The 17,748-nt window shown below is 42.4% G+C and overlaps 1 protein-coding gene across 4 annotated transcripts; it reads left to right on the top strand.

Annotated features, from left to right (window-relative positions):
- The first annotated feature begins 1,758 nt into the window (after positions 1-1,758).
- Positions 1,759-17,372, top strand: LOC108652908 (uncharacterized). Of its 4 annotated transcripts, XM_089261444.1 has the most exons (9): positions 1,767-2,710; positions 4,754-5,234; positions 5,295-5,633; positions 6,213-6,535; positions 6,598-6,842; positions 6,933-7,313; positions 8,223-8,648; positions 10,389-12,756; positions 15,864-17,372. In XM_089261444.1, the coding sequence occupies exons 2-9, from the start codon at positions 4,809-4,811 to the stop codon at positions 17,119-17,121; spliced, it is 5,766 nt and encodes a 1,921-aa protein (XP_089117570.1). In that variant the 5' UTR covers positions 1,767-2,710; positions 4,754-4,808; the 3' UTR covers positions 17,122-17,372. The 4 variants fall into 4 exon arrangements, with proteins under 4 accessions (XP_089117569.1, XP_089117568.1, XP_089117570.1 ...); XM_089261443.1 differs by lacking the exons at positions 4,754-5,234; positions 5,295-5,633; positions 6,213-6,535; ... (1 more) ...; positions 6,933-7,313; positions 15,864-17,372 and adding an exon at positions 13,763-13,885 and having other exon boundaries at positions 1,759-2,710; XM_089261442.1 differs by lacking the exons at positions 4,754-5,234; positions 5,295-5,633; positions 6,213-6,535; positions 6,598-6,842; positions 6,933-7,313 and having other exon boundaries at positions 1,762-2,710; positions 15,858-17,372.
- Positions 17,373-17,748: the final 376 nt, after the last annotated feature.

Genomic DNA, 17,748 nt, shown 5'->3' with positions numbered 1-17,748 from the left:
CGGGCACAGCAAAGCGCTAGAATAATAAATAACGTTTGTTGTTGTTGTTGGTGGTGCTGTTGTTCCTGGCGCAGCAGCTGAGGCCGTTGGCGAATTGAAATTTTATGAGAAAATGAAATTGTATTAGAAAATATGCTGTGTGAATCACGAGACACGCATACACAGGCGCACATACGAGCATTTACACATACGCACACATACATATGTATATAGAAGCACACGCTGTAGTGAATAGGGGACGCGCATTATTATGTTCTCTACGCGCTTTCGCTTCAGCCGTCGCGACGCGACGTCAACAGCGACCGCAGGACGACGTCATCGCCAGTCAGTTAGCTGTTGTTGTTGCCTTAGCTGCTGCTGTTTCGTTCCTGTTTTCGCTTTTTACCGTTCAGTCAATGACCACATTGTGTACACAACGTGTGTGCGCATATGTATGTATTTATGTGTGTATGTGTGTCTGCTCTTGTCCTGCCGGAAGTTGACGCTGCCATTTGGTCATTCTCGTCGGCTTTGCTCAAGCTCGCTGCGACGCTCTGTCGCTCTCGGTCTTGCTGTCTCTCTCATTCTCCCCCTCCCAACCTCTGTCTCTCTTTTACTCCATGCTACGCTTGAGCTGCGTTTGTAAAAAACAAGTTTGTGAGTTTAACAGCGCGCAGGATCCGGCTCCCCATACGAAATGCACTTCAGCTCCTTTGCCTCAATACAACTGCGCTGTTCAGTTTTTGCGCGTACGGCCTTTCGCGTCACGCTTTGATCCTGTCGTTGGCTTTGCTGCTGCTGCTCGTTCCTCTTTCTATTTCGCTTCCTCTTCCTCACTTCCTTCTAGCCATCACCCATGGCACAGAGCATAGGCGTTGCCCAGCTAATGACATGTTGTAAATTATATTCTCTGTGCAGCGTTTCGTTCTCTTTCTTCTTGTAATTAGTTTGGTTTCGCTTTTTCGTTTTGCGCTGCGGCTGCTTAAATTCTGTACTTAGAGGCTTTTTCTCCTTGTTTATTATACTATTTGTAGGTAGAGTACATCTCGTAAGAGCAGCTTGTCAGGCGCTACACACACAAAGTAAACCTTTCGAGTCAATTTTGTAGTTAGCTCAAATTTAAATTTAACTGTCTCGTGAGAAGAGATCAGAGCTCGTTAATACTGTTTTCAGATCTATTTTATTTATTTTTTTTTATTTCTTACATGTAAAGGGCATACTTATTATAAGTCAGGGTTTCTTACAAACAATTTCCTCATTCTTTAGATAATTTATTTATTCAGTATAAGACGATCATATGAAATTCAGCCACTTTTGATCGACGCTTTACATTTAGATTTTCCCGGAAAGCATTCAAGTATGTACCAGCTGAAAAATATGTAGATTACTATAGATGGAAGGAATCGATACATCAGATTCCTTACCCAGATCAGAGAGCTCTTTAAATCGCGGACTAATACTAAGCGTAATTATGTGTAAGCCCGGCGCAGTTTTACTACTACATAGTCTTTCTAGCGGTCTCTTTGCGGCTTAACTGTAGAAGCAAGAGTGAGAAAGGGAGAGAGACAGAAAGGGAACAACATAGAAAATTTGGTTTCCTTTGTAAAGCATTCGCTGCAGCTCGTTTTTGCCAATAATTCAGAAAGCATTTGCTGCGCAAAAATCTATTGTTTGCCACGAACCAACTGCCGTTTTTCCTCTGCATTTTCCGCACACACACACAGACACACACACGCGCATATACCTATTTCTATAAACATACACGTATATCAAGCATTATCCTGTCAAACTTGTTTTTGCTCTCGTTATTGTGAACGTTCGCTCTTGGTTTTTCTTGCACATTACGCTTTACTACCGTCGTTCGCATTAAAAGGACAACGCTCTATGTCTGTGTCTGGCCGTTCGCCTGCTTCTGTGTGTGTATGTGTGCTTGCTGTCGCAGTCGGCGTCGCTGTCACTGGCGTTTGGCTGCGCTGTTTCGTCCTCGCCAGGAACGTCTTGGTTTCAGTTTACGCTCGCAGCTCCGACAGCTCAGAACATGTTGCTGATCCGCGCCCGTTCCCGTGTGTGTGTTTAAAGCAGCAGTTCATAATATCTATATACATATAGATACATGTACATATACAAACATACATACATAGTTGTAACCACAGCAGCAAAATCTTAATACTATATTGAGAACTCCACCTCAGCCGGCAGCTTCCAACAAAAAAGAAAAAAAAAAAAGAATAAAAGAAACGAAACGAATAACTAAAATAAAAGTGCAGACAGTCGCCAAACGTTGCAGGCCAACTTTGTCGTATACAGTTAAAAGCTCGCAAATAGCTCCGCGTTAAATAAACAACAACAAATTGTGCAACTGTGCAAAATAAAGCGAGTGCCAGCCGCAAGAAAAAAAGAATAGAAAAGAGCGAGTGTGTGTGAGAGCGAGCGTAATTTGCGAAAGAGCGCCTGAGCGTAAGCAACAAAAAGCAAGCATTGACAAAAGTGTAGCACACAAAAGGAGTGACAAAATAGAAACAGAAGCAAAGAAAAGTTCGTTCTGTTCCAGTAAAGCCAAAAATACAACAAAAGCAAAATGTGCAATAAGCTACAAAAACAAAGCTAATTCAACCAACAAATGAACTTAGCGGGATTACAATAGAGTGAACGAGAGAGATTGATATCAAGGAACAGAGGTATAAGCGGGAGGCTGTATTTAAATTAAAACTCAACCGAAGCGCACACACAAGTGAGTTCTAAATTTTTCATACACTTTTCCCACACATATACACAATGCATATTACTCACACACATATATACCCAAATGGCATACAATCACACCTTTACACACACACACACACACACACACTTGTGACATATAAATACAAACACATATGTATGTGGCAGTCGCTCTCTCTCTCTCTCTCTCTGTGCATATGTGACTCGCTACTTTGCTACTCGCCCGTTCGCGCTGGCAGCATGTTCTCTCGCTTGTGCACACAGCGCGCACTCGTTGCTTAGGTTCTCTTCATTGTCCTCGTTGCTGTCGTCCTCGTCGCAGTCGTCTCATCGGGTGGTGGTACAGTTTTCTGCGTAGACCCAAAATTGCGTAAATTTTCATCCATGTAGTTTGCTTGCATGTCTCGCACGGCGCTGTGCTCCTTGTCACTGTCGCTGTCGTCCTTGTTGCTGTTCGATCTTTAAATTTGTTTATTCATCAATTTGTTTTTGGCTGCCAATAAACATTGACCATTTCGCATGTCGCAAAGAGGTTTGTACTTTGGTTTCTGTGTATTTCCATATTCCTATTCCTATTGGGCGAACTTCTCGGACGGTGTATCCTAATTTATTTTGTTTGCCATTTCGTTATTTTGTTCTGCGCCATAGATTTTCTTATGTATGCTGATTATGGCTCAGCCAAATTTGGAATCAAACTTGCTTATCTAACAAATCCAATTCTACGACTGTGTGGCTGTATTTGTATTTGCAATTATAGAGTTTATAGATACGTATACTATGCTCGTGTGTGTATTACTTTAACCCAGAAAACGCAGCTCAGCTGAATTAAAAACTACGAGGGCCTTTAAAGAATTTATGTGTACTCACTATGAATATTGCAGGAAAAAAGAAGGGATATCGGGATGATAAGAATAAACAAAGTAGTACATCTATTGGGAATTCGTACCATTTTGAAAAAAAAAATGTTTTCTCTACCTACCAATAGACGTGGTGAAATCGCAATTTACGAATATAAATAAATAAATAATTAAAATTTTCAGAGATTACATTTAATGTACAAGGAAAAAATTAAATATTTCCATTTTGTGAATCAGCGTCTTATTGGGTTAATGATCAGATATTATTATATTTTTATACAAGATCAAATACTAAATTAAGTATACGTGTTTATGTATTATCATCTCAGGATCAGTATTTTATAATGATAATTATTACTAGACCATATATCTAGTCATAAGTGAAACTAATAAAAAATAAGTTACATTCTAGATAAAAAATAACATTAATAATATTAATATATTATTATGTATAATATAAATTATTTAATTATATTTAATTTACTCGGTCATATATTTAGCCCCCTGCCTGCTGGCAGGGACTGATTGTTTTAATTTATAAAAATAAAAACTTTTCAGAATTGATATGTCTAACGATTTTTCAGGCCACAGAATTTTTACAAATTTTTTCCAACTATTATTTATTTATTAAAAATGTTAACTTTCAGCAATAAACAAAAATATTTGAATACAACCAAGCTTGTAGCACATCGATATCATATTTGAATTAAAATTTGTTTGTAAGATAATCAAGATATGAGAACGAGATCAACGCATCTTTTCAATGCGGACTATTAAAACTGGCTGACAGGCTGCATATCCCGCCAGTCTCCGAAGCCTGTTTAGCCCGCCTGGCTGCCTGCTGCTGCTGTGGCTGTTGTTGTTCTTGTTGTTGTCGTTACTGCCTGTCCCATTGAAAAAATGCGCTCGAAATTGAAGTAGCAGCTGTTCCTGTTTGCCTAGCAGCACCAACAACAACAACAACAACAACTACTGCAATGGCAATATAAGCAGGGCACACACGCATTCATGTCAAGTCCTTGGCATCGGCGCTGAATTAATGCAGACAGCAGAGGCAGCTCTTTGCTTGTCATCTCTCTCTCCCTCTCTCTCTCTCTCTCTCTCTCTCTCTCTCTCTCTCTCTCTCTCTCTCTCTCTCTCTCTCTCTCTCTCTCTCTCTCTATGTGTATATGTATATAGTCATATTTCTCTAACAGTTACAGATCGCGTTGAGTAAGATATACATAGAAATAAAGAAAGCAAAACTGAAAAATGACCGATATACCGCGCATTATGGTATTCCGTCCCACCTGGGAGGAGTTCAAGGACTTCCCCAAATACATAGCCTATATGGAGTCACAGGGCGCCCACAAAGCTGGCCTGGCTAAGGTGGTGCCGCCCGCTGAGTGGGTGCCCCGTCGCAGTGGTTATGCAGACTTGGACGCCTTGAATGTGACGATTCCTGCGCCAATTTGCCAGGTGGTTACGGGAAAACAGGGATATTATCAACAGATCAATATACAAAAGAAGCCGCTGACGGTTAAGCAATTCAGCGAATTGGCTAGCACCGAACGCTATGCCACACCGAAGCACTTCGATTTCGAAGATCTGGAGCGTAAATATTGGAAGAATATAACCTACGTGGCTCCCATTTATGGCGCCGATGTTAGCGGCAGCATCACAGACTCTGACCAGGATGTAAGTGTTAGGTGGACCCAACTGAGAGTCATTTTTTCATGCCTCCACAATTTCCCACAGAGCTGGAACATAAATCGCCTGGGCAGCATATTGGACTTTGTCAACAAGGACTATAATATACAAATTGATGGCGTCAACACTGCCTACCTGTACTTTGGCATGTGGAAAACGACATTCGCCTGGCACACTGAGGACATGGACTTGTATTCGATCAACTATCTGCACTTCGGTGCGCCCAAAACGTGGTACGTGGTGCCGCCCGAGTATGGCAGACGCCTGGAGAAGGTTGCCAATCAGTATTTCCCGGCCAGCTATAAGAACTGCAACGCGTATTTGCGACATAAAATGACGCTCATATCGCCACAGATACTTAAGCAGCACAATGTACCAGTTAGCAAGGTAAAATTAATGTGGATTTGCCATTGGTCTCGAAATACCTAAGAGACAGAAATTCGAGCTGGCCATATCACTTCATTTGGTTAGCTGCAATTCAGTAGTAGACACCTTGGTTAAAATAACTAAGTGTGGGGGTTGAGACCGGCTCGTTTCCAAAGTTTGGTGCATCAGGAGACTTTTCTAGAAAAGTTAAAAATGTCTTAATAATATAAGGAACGAAAAGATACTCGACTATCTAGGATTCACTTGGTTTTAGAAACCATGTACATTTCTAAATAATTATTGATAATGGAACAAAGAATTGTGTAATCCAAATGATATCTCAATATTTGATTGTCGAAACAAACTTATCAAATGTCTATTCCATATGGATCTGCGGAGTACAGTTCACAGTTCTGTAAACGAGACTTGTTTACAAATGATTACAAAACCAATGCAAAAGCTCGAGAAACGCGAGTCTGTTTGATTAGCTAACGAGAAAGACAGCAGTTCTAGAGTTGGGAAATATAGGCCAGCTCGAATCCAAGATAGGCGACTGTAAGGTCCCAAGTACTCAATGTTTTACCCATGCTCCACACACAGATTACCCAGGAATCAGGTGAGATTATGATCACATTTCCTTTCGGCTATCATGCCGGCTTCAATCATGGCTTCAACTGCGCCGAATCCACAAACTTTGCCATGGAACGCTGGATCGAGTACGGCAAGCGTGCAACGCAATGTACCTGCAGCAATGACATGGTCAAAATCTCCATGGACACATTTGTCAAGCGTTTCCAGAGCGAGCGCTACGATGCGTGGTTGGAGGGGCGCGACCTAGGCCGCCATCCAGAGGATCCGCCCAATGTGGTACCAACTGCGGCGCCGCTGCCACCGCATCTGGATGTCCTCCTGTGTGATAAAAAGTGGGTCGCTACCGAGCACCTAGAGCTAGTCTTCAATAATAACAATTCCCCATTAATCACAGAATGAAGAAGCAATGCAATCCCACCAAGGCGAAGAGCTTCAAGGAGCGCAATCCTGATCTGGACTTGGATGAAATCCAACAGAATCCGAATGTGCCCGACGACGTAAAAGCCATGTTGAAAGAGAGCGTGCTTACGCTCAATGAGGAGGAGACGGAGTACACGCCCGAGGATACAATGAGCCTGCAAAGTCCTGCTGACTTTAAGACCAAGCAGGAGCTGCTGGAGTACATGGACGATGGCACTGGTAAGCAGCGAAGACAGCCAACGTTTAGATCAGCCCAACAGTCGATACTTTTCATGTTTTCCTCTTTTGTTTCTCCACTAATCTTTGCAGAGGACGACGACGAGGAGGAGGACTTTAAGCGGCGCAAGCAGAAGCGTAGATACGACGCTGACTACGATGATGATTGGCTGACGAGCAAGCGTCGGAATAACTCGCGCAACAGCAGTCGTGGTCGTAGTCCGCGCGCCAACAAGGACGATCGCTCCATATCGCCGGCGTCCTCCACATCCACGTCCTCCACATCAAGAGGGGCACGAGGGGGTGGAGCGCGCGCCAAAGTGAGCTCCACACCACGCAAAACGCCCACAAAGCGAAAAAAGGAGGCGACTGCCAGCAGCAGCAGCAGTGCAACAACAACAACAACAGACAGTGCAGCAGCAACAGTTGCAGCAGCCATTGAGAGAAGTAGCAGCAGCAGCAAAGTTGGCGCAGGTGAGCGCAACAGCAGCAACAATTTGATCAGCAACAGCAACTGCAGCAGCAGCAGCAACAGTAGCAACATCAGCAGCAGCAACAGCCTCTGCAACGCCACAGTCACAACAACAACTACAACTACAACAAGCATAGTCACATAAGAACCACAGTCACCATCATCTTCGGCAACATCCAGCTAATCCAGCCAACCATAATCCAATCAACAACAAAATAACCATTGACTAACATTTTAATCCGATCGATCTCCCATTCACAGCCGCTTTTGTCAGCGATTTTTTTTTTAAATTTTCTTTTTAAATTCATTGCCATCATCGTCGTCGTTTTAGTTTCTCGTCTCCTATTTGTGTTTTGCTTTTACTGTATTTGTACACTTGTCCTGAAATTAGAAAGTCTTGCTAAAACATAAGTCGTCAAAGTTGTGTCCTAATTTGTAAGCGCCTGAGAAATATATGAGAGCACTCTATTCATATATATATAAATATATATATATAAAGGAAACTTTATGCTAAAAACTAACCAAAAACCAAAACTGTTTTACTAAAAAATAAAGGACGTTCTATGCATGGGCTCTACACGCAGCTCAACTTCTGGTTGGGCTTCAGTTTCAGCTTCACTTTCGATTTGCTTCCGCTGCAGCTTCGTTCGCTTTTCCTACATATGTATGTATAGAAATATATATATATATATATATATATATATGTGTGTGTGTGTGCGAGTATATATATATATATATATATATATATATATATATAACATGTGTGTGTGCGCGTGTGTGTGTCGCTTCACAACCCCAAACGCTTAACTGCCGACATATAACAACCACATCCAAACCAACATCCAACATCACAAACAATCAAAAATCCCCTAAATTGTCATGTAATAACAATTTCGAACGCATTTTTACAGATGCCAAACGCGGGCTCAGCGAGCAATCACAGCAGCAGCAACAACAACAGCAGCAGCAACAGTTGCAATTCATGCAACAGTCGCGTAAATTCGAAGGCAAAATACCAAAACTAAATCAACAGCAGCAGCAGCAGCAGCAGCAAGCGACAACAGCAACAGCATCTAGTCAACAACAGCAACAGAAAATTACCAGCACAAACATGTTGCCCGCAGCCAACACTCTGAACGGCATTCCACAGCAGCAGCACCAGCAGCAGCAGCAATATACCAGCACAGATGGCAATGTCTATCAGCTGCAAAATGAAATTCTCTGTGATGCAAATGGACAGGCGACAAGCGCAGCAGCGGCCACATATCACACAACGGCCGCTGCCGTGGCCAGCAGCAATAGCAGTCCGCAGCAACAAGTTGCTACCAGCGTTGCCGGTAAGTAACAATTTCTTTCTGCCAGAATTCGTAAATCTTTAAACGAAACCGTAAAGAAAATCCCTATCAATTGCGTTTGTCGTTTTCGTAGTTTGTTTTGCTTACATTTTGTGTGCTCGACTCTGGTTTTGGTTTATCATTTATTATTAGACTAATTTACTAACTCTTTTTTTTTTTTTTTGCATTACTTTAACCATACTAATTGGCAACCAGTATTATTCAATGCCATTTATATACCTACAGAGCGCCAATCAAGTCATTATCATCATGCAACTCATTAAAACTGTAGAAATTAACTTTTGATTTATTTTTTAATTTTCAAAGTATTATTGTTTTTGTGCCAAACATCAAACTGCAGCTAACAACGAAACGATGAAACAAATTGTGATATTCAAAAAAAAAGAAGAAATCAGTTAAAATTTCCATTATCATTCAATTAAATGTGTTGGTCTTCCATTTGCGTTGTTTTTATATACAAACTGAAATTTAGAAAAAAAAAATAAAAATAAAAAAAATTACTGAAACAGAAAAAAAATAACAAATCGCTTTTCAGTTCCCTTACACTTTCCACACCTTTTTAGCTCATATATATATTTAAAACTTTTCTCGTGCTCAGCATATTTGTTCGTATTGTCATTTCTGTTTTATATTTTAATGCAATGCAGATATCGAATAACTGCAAAAGAAAATAAATATCATATATTTAAATGCACAAGTTAGGCCCCGACATACACATACATATATTTATAACGAACGTCAATGAATATAACTAATAATATAGCAAAGCGCATTTGACAAAAGGCTCAAAACTTTTTTTAGTTCTCTTATATTTAATTAAAGTATGTATTTTTCAGTTTATTTACAAATTTTTAGTTTAGCTCTTAAGTTTGTTTTTTTGTTCTGCTGTTCACAATGGAGTCGATGCTAAATATGAAAGCACTAGATTAATATTTTAATTCTGAAAGAAATATTTTGAATTTTTGGATAGTTATCAAAGAATTCAATTATTATTTTAATTTCGTCTAGTTTATCAAAGCATAATTACAGAAATTATATTAAAAAACTGTTCAATTGAATGAATGAAATTTCTAGTGTTTTGAAATGTTGAAAAGTGCTGCCCATTTGCTTTGGAAGCTGTTCCACACCGCAATGTTCACATATCCGAAGTGCTGCCCAATTATATTTATTTACTCAACTCCAGTGTGAGCATAGCGCGTAGTTTATTTGAGTTAAATTATTTGTAAGTATTTTGCACTCATAGGTATATATATTAGTATTATTTTGTTTTATTCTTAGTTACTACAATTAAGAGTGGCCAATGTCGAATTGGAATAAACACACGTAATTGTTGAATTAGTTTTTTATTTTTGAGCAACTATTATAGATTTGTTTGACATTAAAGTTGATTCAATTAACGTTTGTATTATTGAATGAAACACGTATACTTACATAATTTGTAGAAATTAAGTAAACACAAATTGAAGCGACAAACGAAATATGAATATAAAATCCAATTCACTCACTTTTTTCGTATGTAGTAAATAAAATTTGCACAGCATTTTATTTGGGTATTTGATCTTTGAGTGAATTGTTGATTTCGATTACGATTACGATCACGATCACGATCACGATTTCGATTTTTCGAATTGATTTATTGATTATTTATGCAAATATTACATTGAAACACATCTTTTATATGAACCGAACCGAATATGTACTTTCAATCAATATAAACAAAAGACAATGTGGTCACAACTATTAGTTCGTCCTCCATCCTGCATACGAACGCCACCACGAATGGAGCCACGGAACAGCAGCAACAGCAGCAGCAGCAACCACAATATCACTATATAACCACAACGGGAGAGGATGGCCAAACGCCTACGACGATAGTCTTTGAGAACTATAACGGTGGCATGCCCACGACGGCGGTTAGCGCCGCCGCAGCGACGCCCATCGTCAGCAGCGTAGATGGCGCCGGTGGTGCAGGTGCAGGAGTGGGCGCGGGTGCTGCTGGCGCAGCAACAACAACCACAACCACGGCGCTAGTCAACACGGATGGCACGATCATCGAGTTCGATGGCAGCACCTACGAGGAGTACCATGTGCTGAAGAGCGAGAACGGGAGCAGCGATTGCCTGAGCAATGGCAGCAGCGCCGTCGCCGCGGACATCATCAAATACGAGCCCCAGCATGTGGGCGAGGATGAGGAGATGCTGGAGGAGGACGAGGAGAGCGGCCTGCAAGTGAAGTACGAGGAGCAGAGCATGGAGCACGATCATGACTTTGAAGAATACCAAGTGATCAAGGCCGAGGTGGAGGCCGAAGCAGCCGAGCAAGCGGCTGGCACCACTAGCTACACAATCAGCGGCCACGACGACCAACACCAGCAGCAGCAGCAGCAGCAGCAGCAACAACAGCAACAGCAATCGCAACACGGCATCAATGATGCCATTCCTGGCATGCTCTCCAAAGCGGCGGCAGCTAAGCAAAAGCGGAAACGCAAAACGCGAGTCATAGCGGAGGACGAGCAGGGCGAGTACCTGGAAAAGATGAGCGTGCGTGGCTTGGACATAGCGCGGTACGAGCACATCATCGATGGGGTGGCCTACTGCCTGGTCTGTGCAAAGAACGACATCTTCAAGACGTTCAAGAACAAGTACAGCTTCCAGCGGCACGCTTACCTCTTCCACGAGGGCCAGAATCGCAAGATCTTCGCGTGCCCCATCTGCAACAAGGAGTTCTCGCGGCCGGACAAAATGAAGATGCACAAAAAGGACAAGCACGGGGACGTGCCCATGCCTCCCAGCTCCGCGGCGAGTACGCCGCAAAAGGCGGAGGCGACGGGCACGCCCGCTGCGAAACGGGCGCGCACCTCCAGAACGCCGCGCGTGCGCAAACTGAAGTCTGGTGATGCGGCCACGCCCACCAAAAAGCGTTTGGCGCAGATTGACAGCGTGCTGGATGAGGTGCAGAATGCCGAAGCGGATCAGCAGCAGCAGCAACAACAACAACAACAACAGCAGCAGCAACAGCAGCAGCAACAACAACAACAACAACAACAGCAGCAGCAGCAGCAACAACAACAACAACAGCAACAGCAACTACAACAACAACAAGCGGCAACAGCTCCACCTCAGCAGCAACAACAGCTGCAAACGTTGCCCTCGCTCGACTTTAGTGGCATGATACTCCCAGGAGGTGCACAGCTGGCGCTGGCCAATCCCGGCGCCAGCAGCTCCATGACACTGCAACGTGGCCAGGCCACGCCCACGCAGAATGCACAGCCGACGACGACGACATTGATCTACTCGAATCAGCTGGAGTTGCAGCAGGCGCTGCTGCAGCAGCAGCTGCATGGACAGAGCATCATGATCCAGGATCAGGCGGGCAATCTGGTGCCGCTGCAGCTGGACGGCACGCAGACCATTTACACAACGGCGCCAGCGCCGCAGCAGCGGGCGACAGCAACAACGTACCAAACGACAACTCAGCAGCAGCTGCAACAGCAGCAGCAACAGCAACAGCAGCAGGTGAGCAGCAGCCAGGCGCAGACACAGCCCGCGCACTATGAGTTGGACAACGTGACCTACCTCAGCTCGACGGCGGCGGCCACGCCGACGCTGCCCAGCGATCAGCAGCAGCAGCAACAGCATCAGCAACATGTCATCGGCACAGTGCAAAGCTACCAGATACTGACGCCCGATGGCCTGCAGAGCTTTCAGCCCAAGCTGGAGACCGGGGAGTTGGGCGATCTGTGTCCGTACACAATGAGCGCCACAGCCGCGCCTCAGTACACCTTTACCACGCACGCGAGCACGCAGCCCACGCTGAATGCGAATGCGCTAGATGCCCAGCAACATCACCAGCAACAGCAGCAACAGCAACAGCAGCAACAACAGCAGCATCAGCTGCTGCAGCAGCACCAGTTCAGCCACAATCCGCATCAACAGTTTATGGAGCTAAAGAACGAGTTGCTGATAAAAAGCAGCGACGCCTACACGCTGGATGCCTCCTCCATGTACCACCTGCCCTTCTCGCCCACCTCGATGATAAATGCGGTGAACGATGTGAACACCTCGTCGCTGCTGGAAACCAAAGAAATTAGGTAAACACACTCGAATAACTCTCTCTCTCTCTCTCTCTCTCTCTCTCTCTCTCTCTCTATCTATCTATATCTCTATTTATCTGTCTGCATACATATATATGTATACATATACATATATATATTTATATTTATGACTATTTGATTGAAGTATGCTACTCGCTACAATTTAAGTAATTTTTTTAGTGTAACACGCGTTCTCGTTTGATTTACTCGCTATCTCTCTCCCTTTCTGTTTCTGTCTATTGCTGTTTCTCTCTCTCTCTCGCACTCTCTTTATGAGTTCTCTTGCGTAGTCGACGGCGGCGCTGCGTATTTGCTGTCGCTGTACCGTTACGTTGCGTTCAATTCCATTTCGTTTCACTTATGTTTTCGACTAGTGTTGAACAACGTCGCGAACATTACTAAAAACACACACGCACACTATTTTCAAATAATATCGCCTTTTCAATCTGAATTGCGAATTAAAATACAACGTAAATGCGCATTAACAAGATTTTTTTTTTTAGTTTTTAGTAAATTTTTCTGCCGTTTTTCTCTAAGTTTATGTATTTAAGTATTTTGAATTAAATAGATTGATATTATAATCCTATTTCTGAGTATGTAACAATGTTGTCTAACTTAGTTTACCTTAGTTTTTTTTATATTTAAATTTGTGCATTTATTTATATCATATTTCTCTCTTTTGTTGCTTTCGGTTACGAACACTACTTCTCCAGTGCTCTAAAACAGAATCTTTAAAAATTAACATTTTACCATCTACAAAAAGGAAATACAACTCACATATTTTAATGAATTTATTGTACATAGACATTCTCTGTTTGTTTTTTATTATTTTCACTTCCGCCGATGATTTAAATTACAATGAGTTCAATGCGATTTTGTTCTTTTTTTCTTTCTTTTTCTCTTGTTTTATTTTATGTACACAAAACCAACCCACCAACCAACCAATCAATCAAACGATAAACTAACGATAAAACTCGTCTATGAAATACAAATGAAACTTTAGCTACGATATATCAGAAGCCGTGCTTCTAGCGCTCTGAAAAAGCAATACGACCGCGAAATATATAAAAGCGACAACTGCAGCCAAAGTACCAAAAAAAGCAACTTAAATAAAAAAATAACACAATTGAAATTTTGTATGAAGAAATGATAAAATGAAAATTTAAAAAATTGAAAAGCAACGCAAATGGATGCCATTTACAATGCGAACAGAAAAAGAAAAATAAATAATTTAATTCGTACATCTCAAATATGTTATAAATCGTAAGGCTTACTCATAATACTCATTTAACATACACATTTTGCAACACTGAGCACACTGGCAAGGATGAACTCGCATACATTCAACTTATACAACACTGCTTGATGGTGTGTGAGCGAGCGAGTATTTGTGCATGTGTGTGTGTGTGTGTGTGTGCATACGGCAACAGAAAACATCACACTTTTTATTCATTTTTGCGCACTCCATAAAACATTTCATTTGCATTTGCCTCATAATGGACGCCCTTCCGACACACTCACATTAAATAAAAACTAAAACATAACTTGAATGTACATATATTTATATATTTATAAATATGAAATTGGACACATTAAGTGCAAGGTATGTGTACTTTTTTAATTCGGTTTTTATTTATTGTTAAAATTTTGTTTTATTATTTTGTTTTTATTTGTTTGTTTTTAACCAATTTTTGTATGAGCGCATTCATATCATAATCCATGAACCATTATCCCTAAAACATTATCCGTTCCCTGTTAACACACATCCAGAGCACGCTGTTCCTTACTTCAATGTAAGGAAATTTCTTAACGTTTTTGCAGTGTCAGGCGGGGCGTAATCTTTTCAATTAGAATATATGAGAAAGAAATCAATGGGGATCTAATAAATCTGCTTTTTTATTTTATTTAAAGATATTGACAAAACTAGAGTCAACTAAAAGTAAATAGCTTAAAAAAAGTACAACAATAGTATAACCAACCCGATGGAGGTATTTTATTCGCCAGTCCGGCTAGCTATGCCCCACTTCACAGCCAAATGTTGTCAGTGATACTATTGAAACTATGAAAGGACAGTGTTAAAATGGAAAACTTAAAGAAAGATTATAAAAGAGCTTAAATATAGTTACGATAGATCGATAGTAATATAAATTTTCGCTTTTATATCGGAATGAACTTAAATACAGTCAATGATACATTGATCAGTTTAAGGGCCAGTGCTGTCTGTGTCATTAAGCAACAACGATTAAATCAATTTTTATTTGCACCCCTTTTTGATTTGTTTTAAACATTAATTGGCTCAGAAATTGGATATATTTGTTAAGCTTACAACCACATCTTTCCATATCATGTACATAACTCACCTAACCACGTACACACACACACACATACATATACATGTATTATAATTTACTAACCCAGCAACTAAAAAACCCTTAAATTAATAAGAATATCAAAAATTATGCAAAATGCTAATCAAATTGTTTACTCAACCAAATATTTTTTTCTTTTTCTTCATTTTCCTCAACAACTTTTTGGTTCGCCCGTTGTGTTCATGTTTTGTGTTGTTTTAATGTCATATTTTTATGATTTGCACACAAAAATTCATATACAACAACAACAACAACATGCGCCAACCACCACCACCACCACCACTACCACCAAACAACAACCACAGGTTCTTTTAAACAACAACAAGCATACAAGAACAACATAAACAACAAGAATGCGCAGTTCAAGCAGCCATACACACCACGCAACAACAGCAACATTCAGAACAACATGCACAACAACAACAACCACAAGAACAACAGCAACGATCGGCAACGTCGCCATCGCGAAGCGAATCGAGTATATTACGAAGATATTGTCGTGCAGCATGGCAGCAACGGCAAGAGTAACAGCAACAGCAACAGTTGCTTTCAAAGCAGCAGCAGCAACAGCAATCGCAGCGCCTCTGTCAGCTTCGTCGACAAATTCGCTGACTTTGTAGCACATAATCGTAGCAATTCGAAAAGCGAACGCGGCTTGCAAGTGCATATCAAACACACTAATAATCCCAATGCTGTCTCATCTCTCATTCCAAACCCTAACAACAACAGCAGCAGCAGCGGTACCATTATCAACAACAACAACAACAACAACGGCAGCAACAGCAACAGCAGCAGTGCTGCCAACAGCAATAACAATAACAACGTTAGCAGCAGCAGCAATGGCATAAAGACAACAATTGGCAAGAAGACGCCAGTAATACTGCTGGCCGCACGTGGAGCAGTTCACAAATCGCAGCAGCAGCAACAACAGCAGCAGCATCCGCCACTCGCCCTGCTGAATAGCAGCCAAGCGGGCGCCAAGCCAGCGGTCACCTTGCTGCGCGTCAATGCGAATGCCAACCGCAGTCGCCAGGTTATCATTACGCCAGACGCATCTAACCTGCAGCAACAGCAACAACAGCAGCAGCAACAACAGCAGCAGCAACAGCAGCAGCAGCAACAACAGCAGCAGCAAGAGCAACAGCTGATCGAGGAAGAGGAGCTCATTGATGAGGATGTCTATGATGATGCGGACACACTGAATGCCACCCTGTGCTCATCGACAGCACAAATCCTGCGCAAATTTCGCATACCCAAGGGCACAGCACTGACAGCCAAGCCGGCGGATGGTTATCTGGCCATGCCTACGCCCACGCCTTCGCCGCCCATGGGCGCAACTGGAGGCAACGCTGCTCTAGACGCAGCCAGCTATGTGGACAACACAGACGACATCATCGAAGAGCTCAACGAGGATGATCTGGTGGAAGAGGTCATCGACGAGGAGGCGACTGGCTGCGAGGAGCAGCAGGTGCTGGAGCAAACAGTTAACGACAGCGACGGCCTTGATCTCAGCAGCGGCAGCAACAGCAATCAGAATGCGACAGCAGCAGCGGTGGCAGCTGCAACGACAACATCTGCCATGCTGCTGCAACAGCCGCAGCAGCAGCAGCCGGCGGCGCTGCAGCTGCAAACCGTGGGACCCAATGGCACTGTCACCTGCTTCAATCTGCCACCGAACACCATATTGGTGCAGTCAGCCGACGGCAGCATTATAGCGCATCCCAGCAAAGCTGGCCAGCAGCAGCTGATTGTGTTGCCCGCGGACTGGCCGACAGCCAATATGGCCTTAGCCGAGCCGACAGCAGCAGCAACAGCAGCAGCTCAGCCAGCGCAGACGCAAACGCAAACGCTGTTGCTGACGGCCGACGGCACCGCCATACCAATTATGGCGCCGCTGCAACAGCATCAGCAACACCACCAACAACAGCAGCAGCAGCAACAACAGCAACAGGCTGCAGCTGTTGCTGCTGCAGCGCAACTATTCGCCGCGTAGGGTCTAATGGGTGGCCAAATGGGTCGATTTTTGAACAATGCCACGATAATGCCAACCACATATTTCTTTTAAATCTCCAGCCAGTTGCACCTGCCGCAGAGCAGCACGTGGCACAGCTCGTTGTGTTGCTCTGCTGCCAGCTGCAACAAATTCCTAGATTTCTATCCACAATTTTCCACTTGCCCCGCCTCCATTTACGTAGGGCATCTACCGAAAATCGACGCATTTGGCCACCAAAGAGAGCAGCATTATATGAAGGGAAATCAAAACAAAATAAAATTTATATGTAAACAATAAAAGCCAAGTTAAACTTTAAAAGCAGCCACAACTCAATTGAAAAGCTTTGCGAGCATGTGAAGAAAAAAACACAACTGATATTACATAATGTTAATGTGCATACCAAATTTATTTTTCTATATATATACATATATACATAATACATTAAGCATTCAGAAGAATCCTATACATATACGTATGTCTATGTATATAGTATATACATATATATAACTCATGTTTATGTTTATGTTGTGCGCAAAAAGTAAAGCGGAGAAGGCAAGGAAGTGTTGATCATAATGTGAGCACACACACACACACACACACACACAGATATGCCTAAACGCATACACA

This window comes from Drosophila navojoa, chromosome 5, assembly GCF_054131105.1.
Source record: "Drosophila navojoa isolate 15081-1374.11 chromosome 5, UAZ_NAV_1.0, whole genome shotgun sequence".
In the NCBI taxonomy this organism is placed as follows: Eukaryota; Metazoa; Arthropoda; class Insecta; order Diptera; family Drosophilidae; genus Drosophila; species Drosophila navojoa.
The sequence above is the reverse complement of the archived record's forward strand: the minus strand, read 5'-3'. Positions and strand labels throughout refer to the sequence as shown.

Coding starts and splice junctions, on each gene's coding strand:
- LOC108652908 (XM_089261444.1), top strand. CDS start 4,809: ATGACCGATATACCGCGCATTATGGTATTCCGTCCCACCTGGGAGGAG. Junction 5,235..5,294: donor TCACAGACTCTGACCAGGAT/GTAAGTGTTAGG, acceptor AATTTCCCACAG/AGCTGGAACATAAATCGCCT. Junction 7,314..8,222: donor CAGCAGCAAAGTTGGCGCAG/GTGAGCGCAACA, acceptor GCATTTTTACAG/ATGCCAAACGCGGGCTCAGC.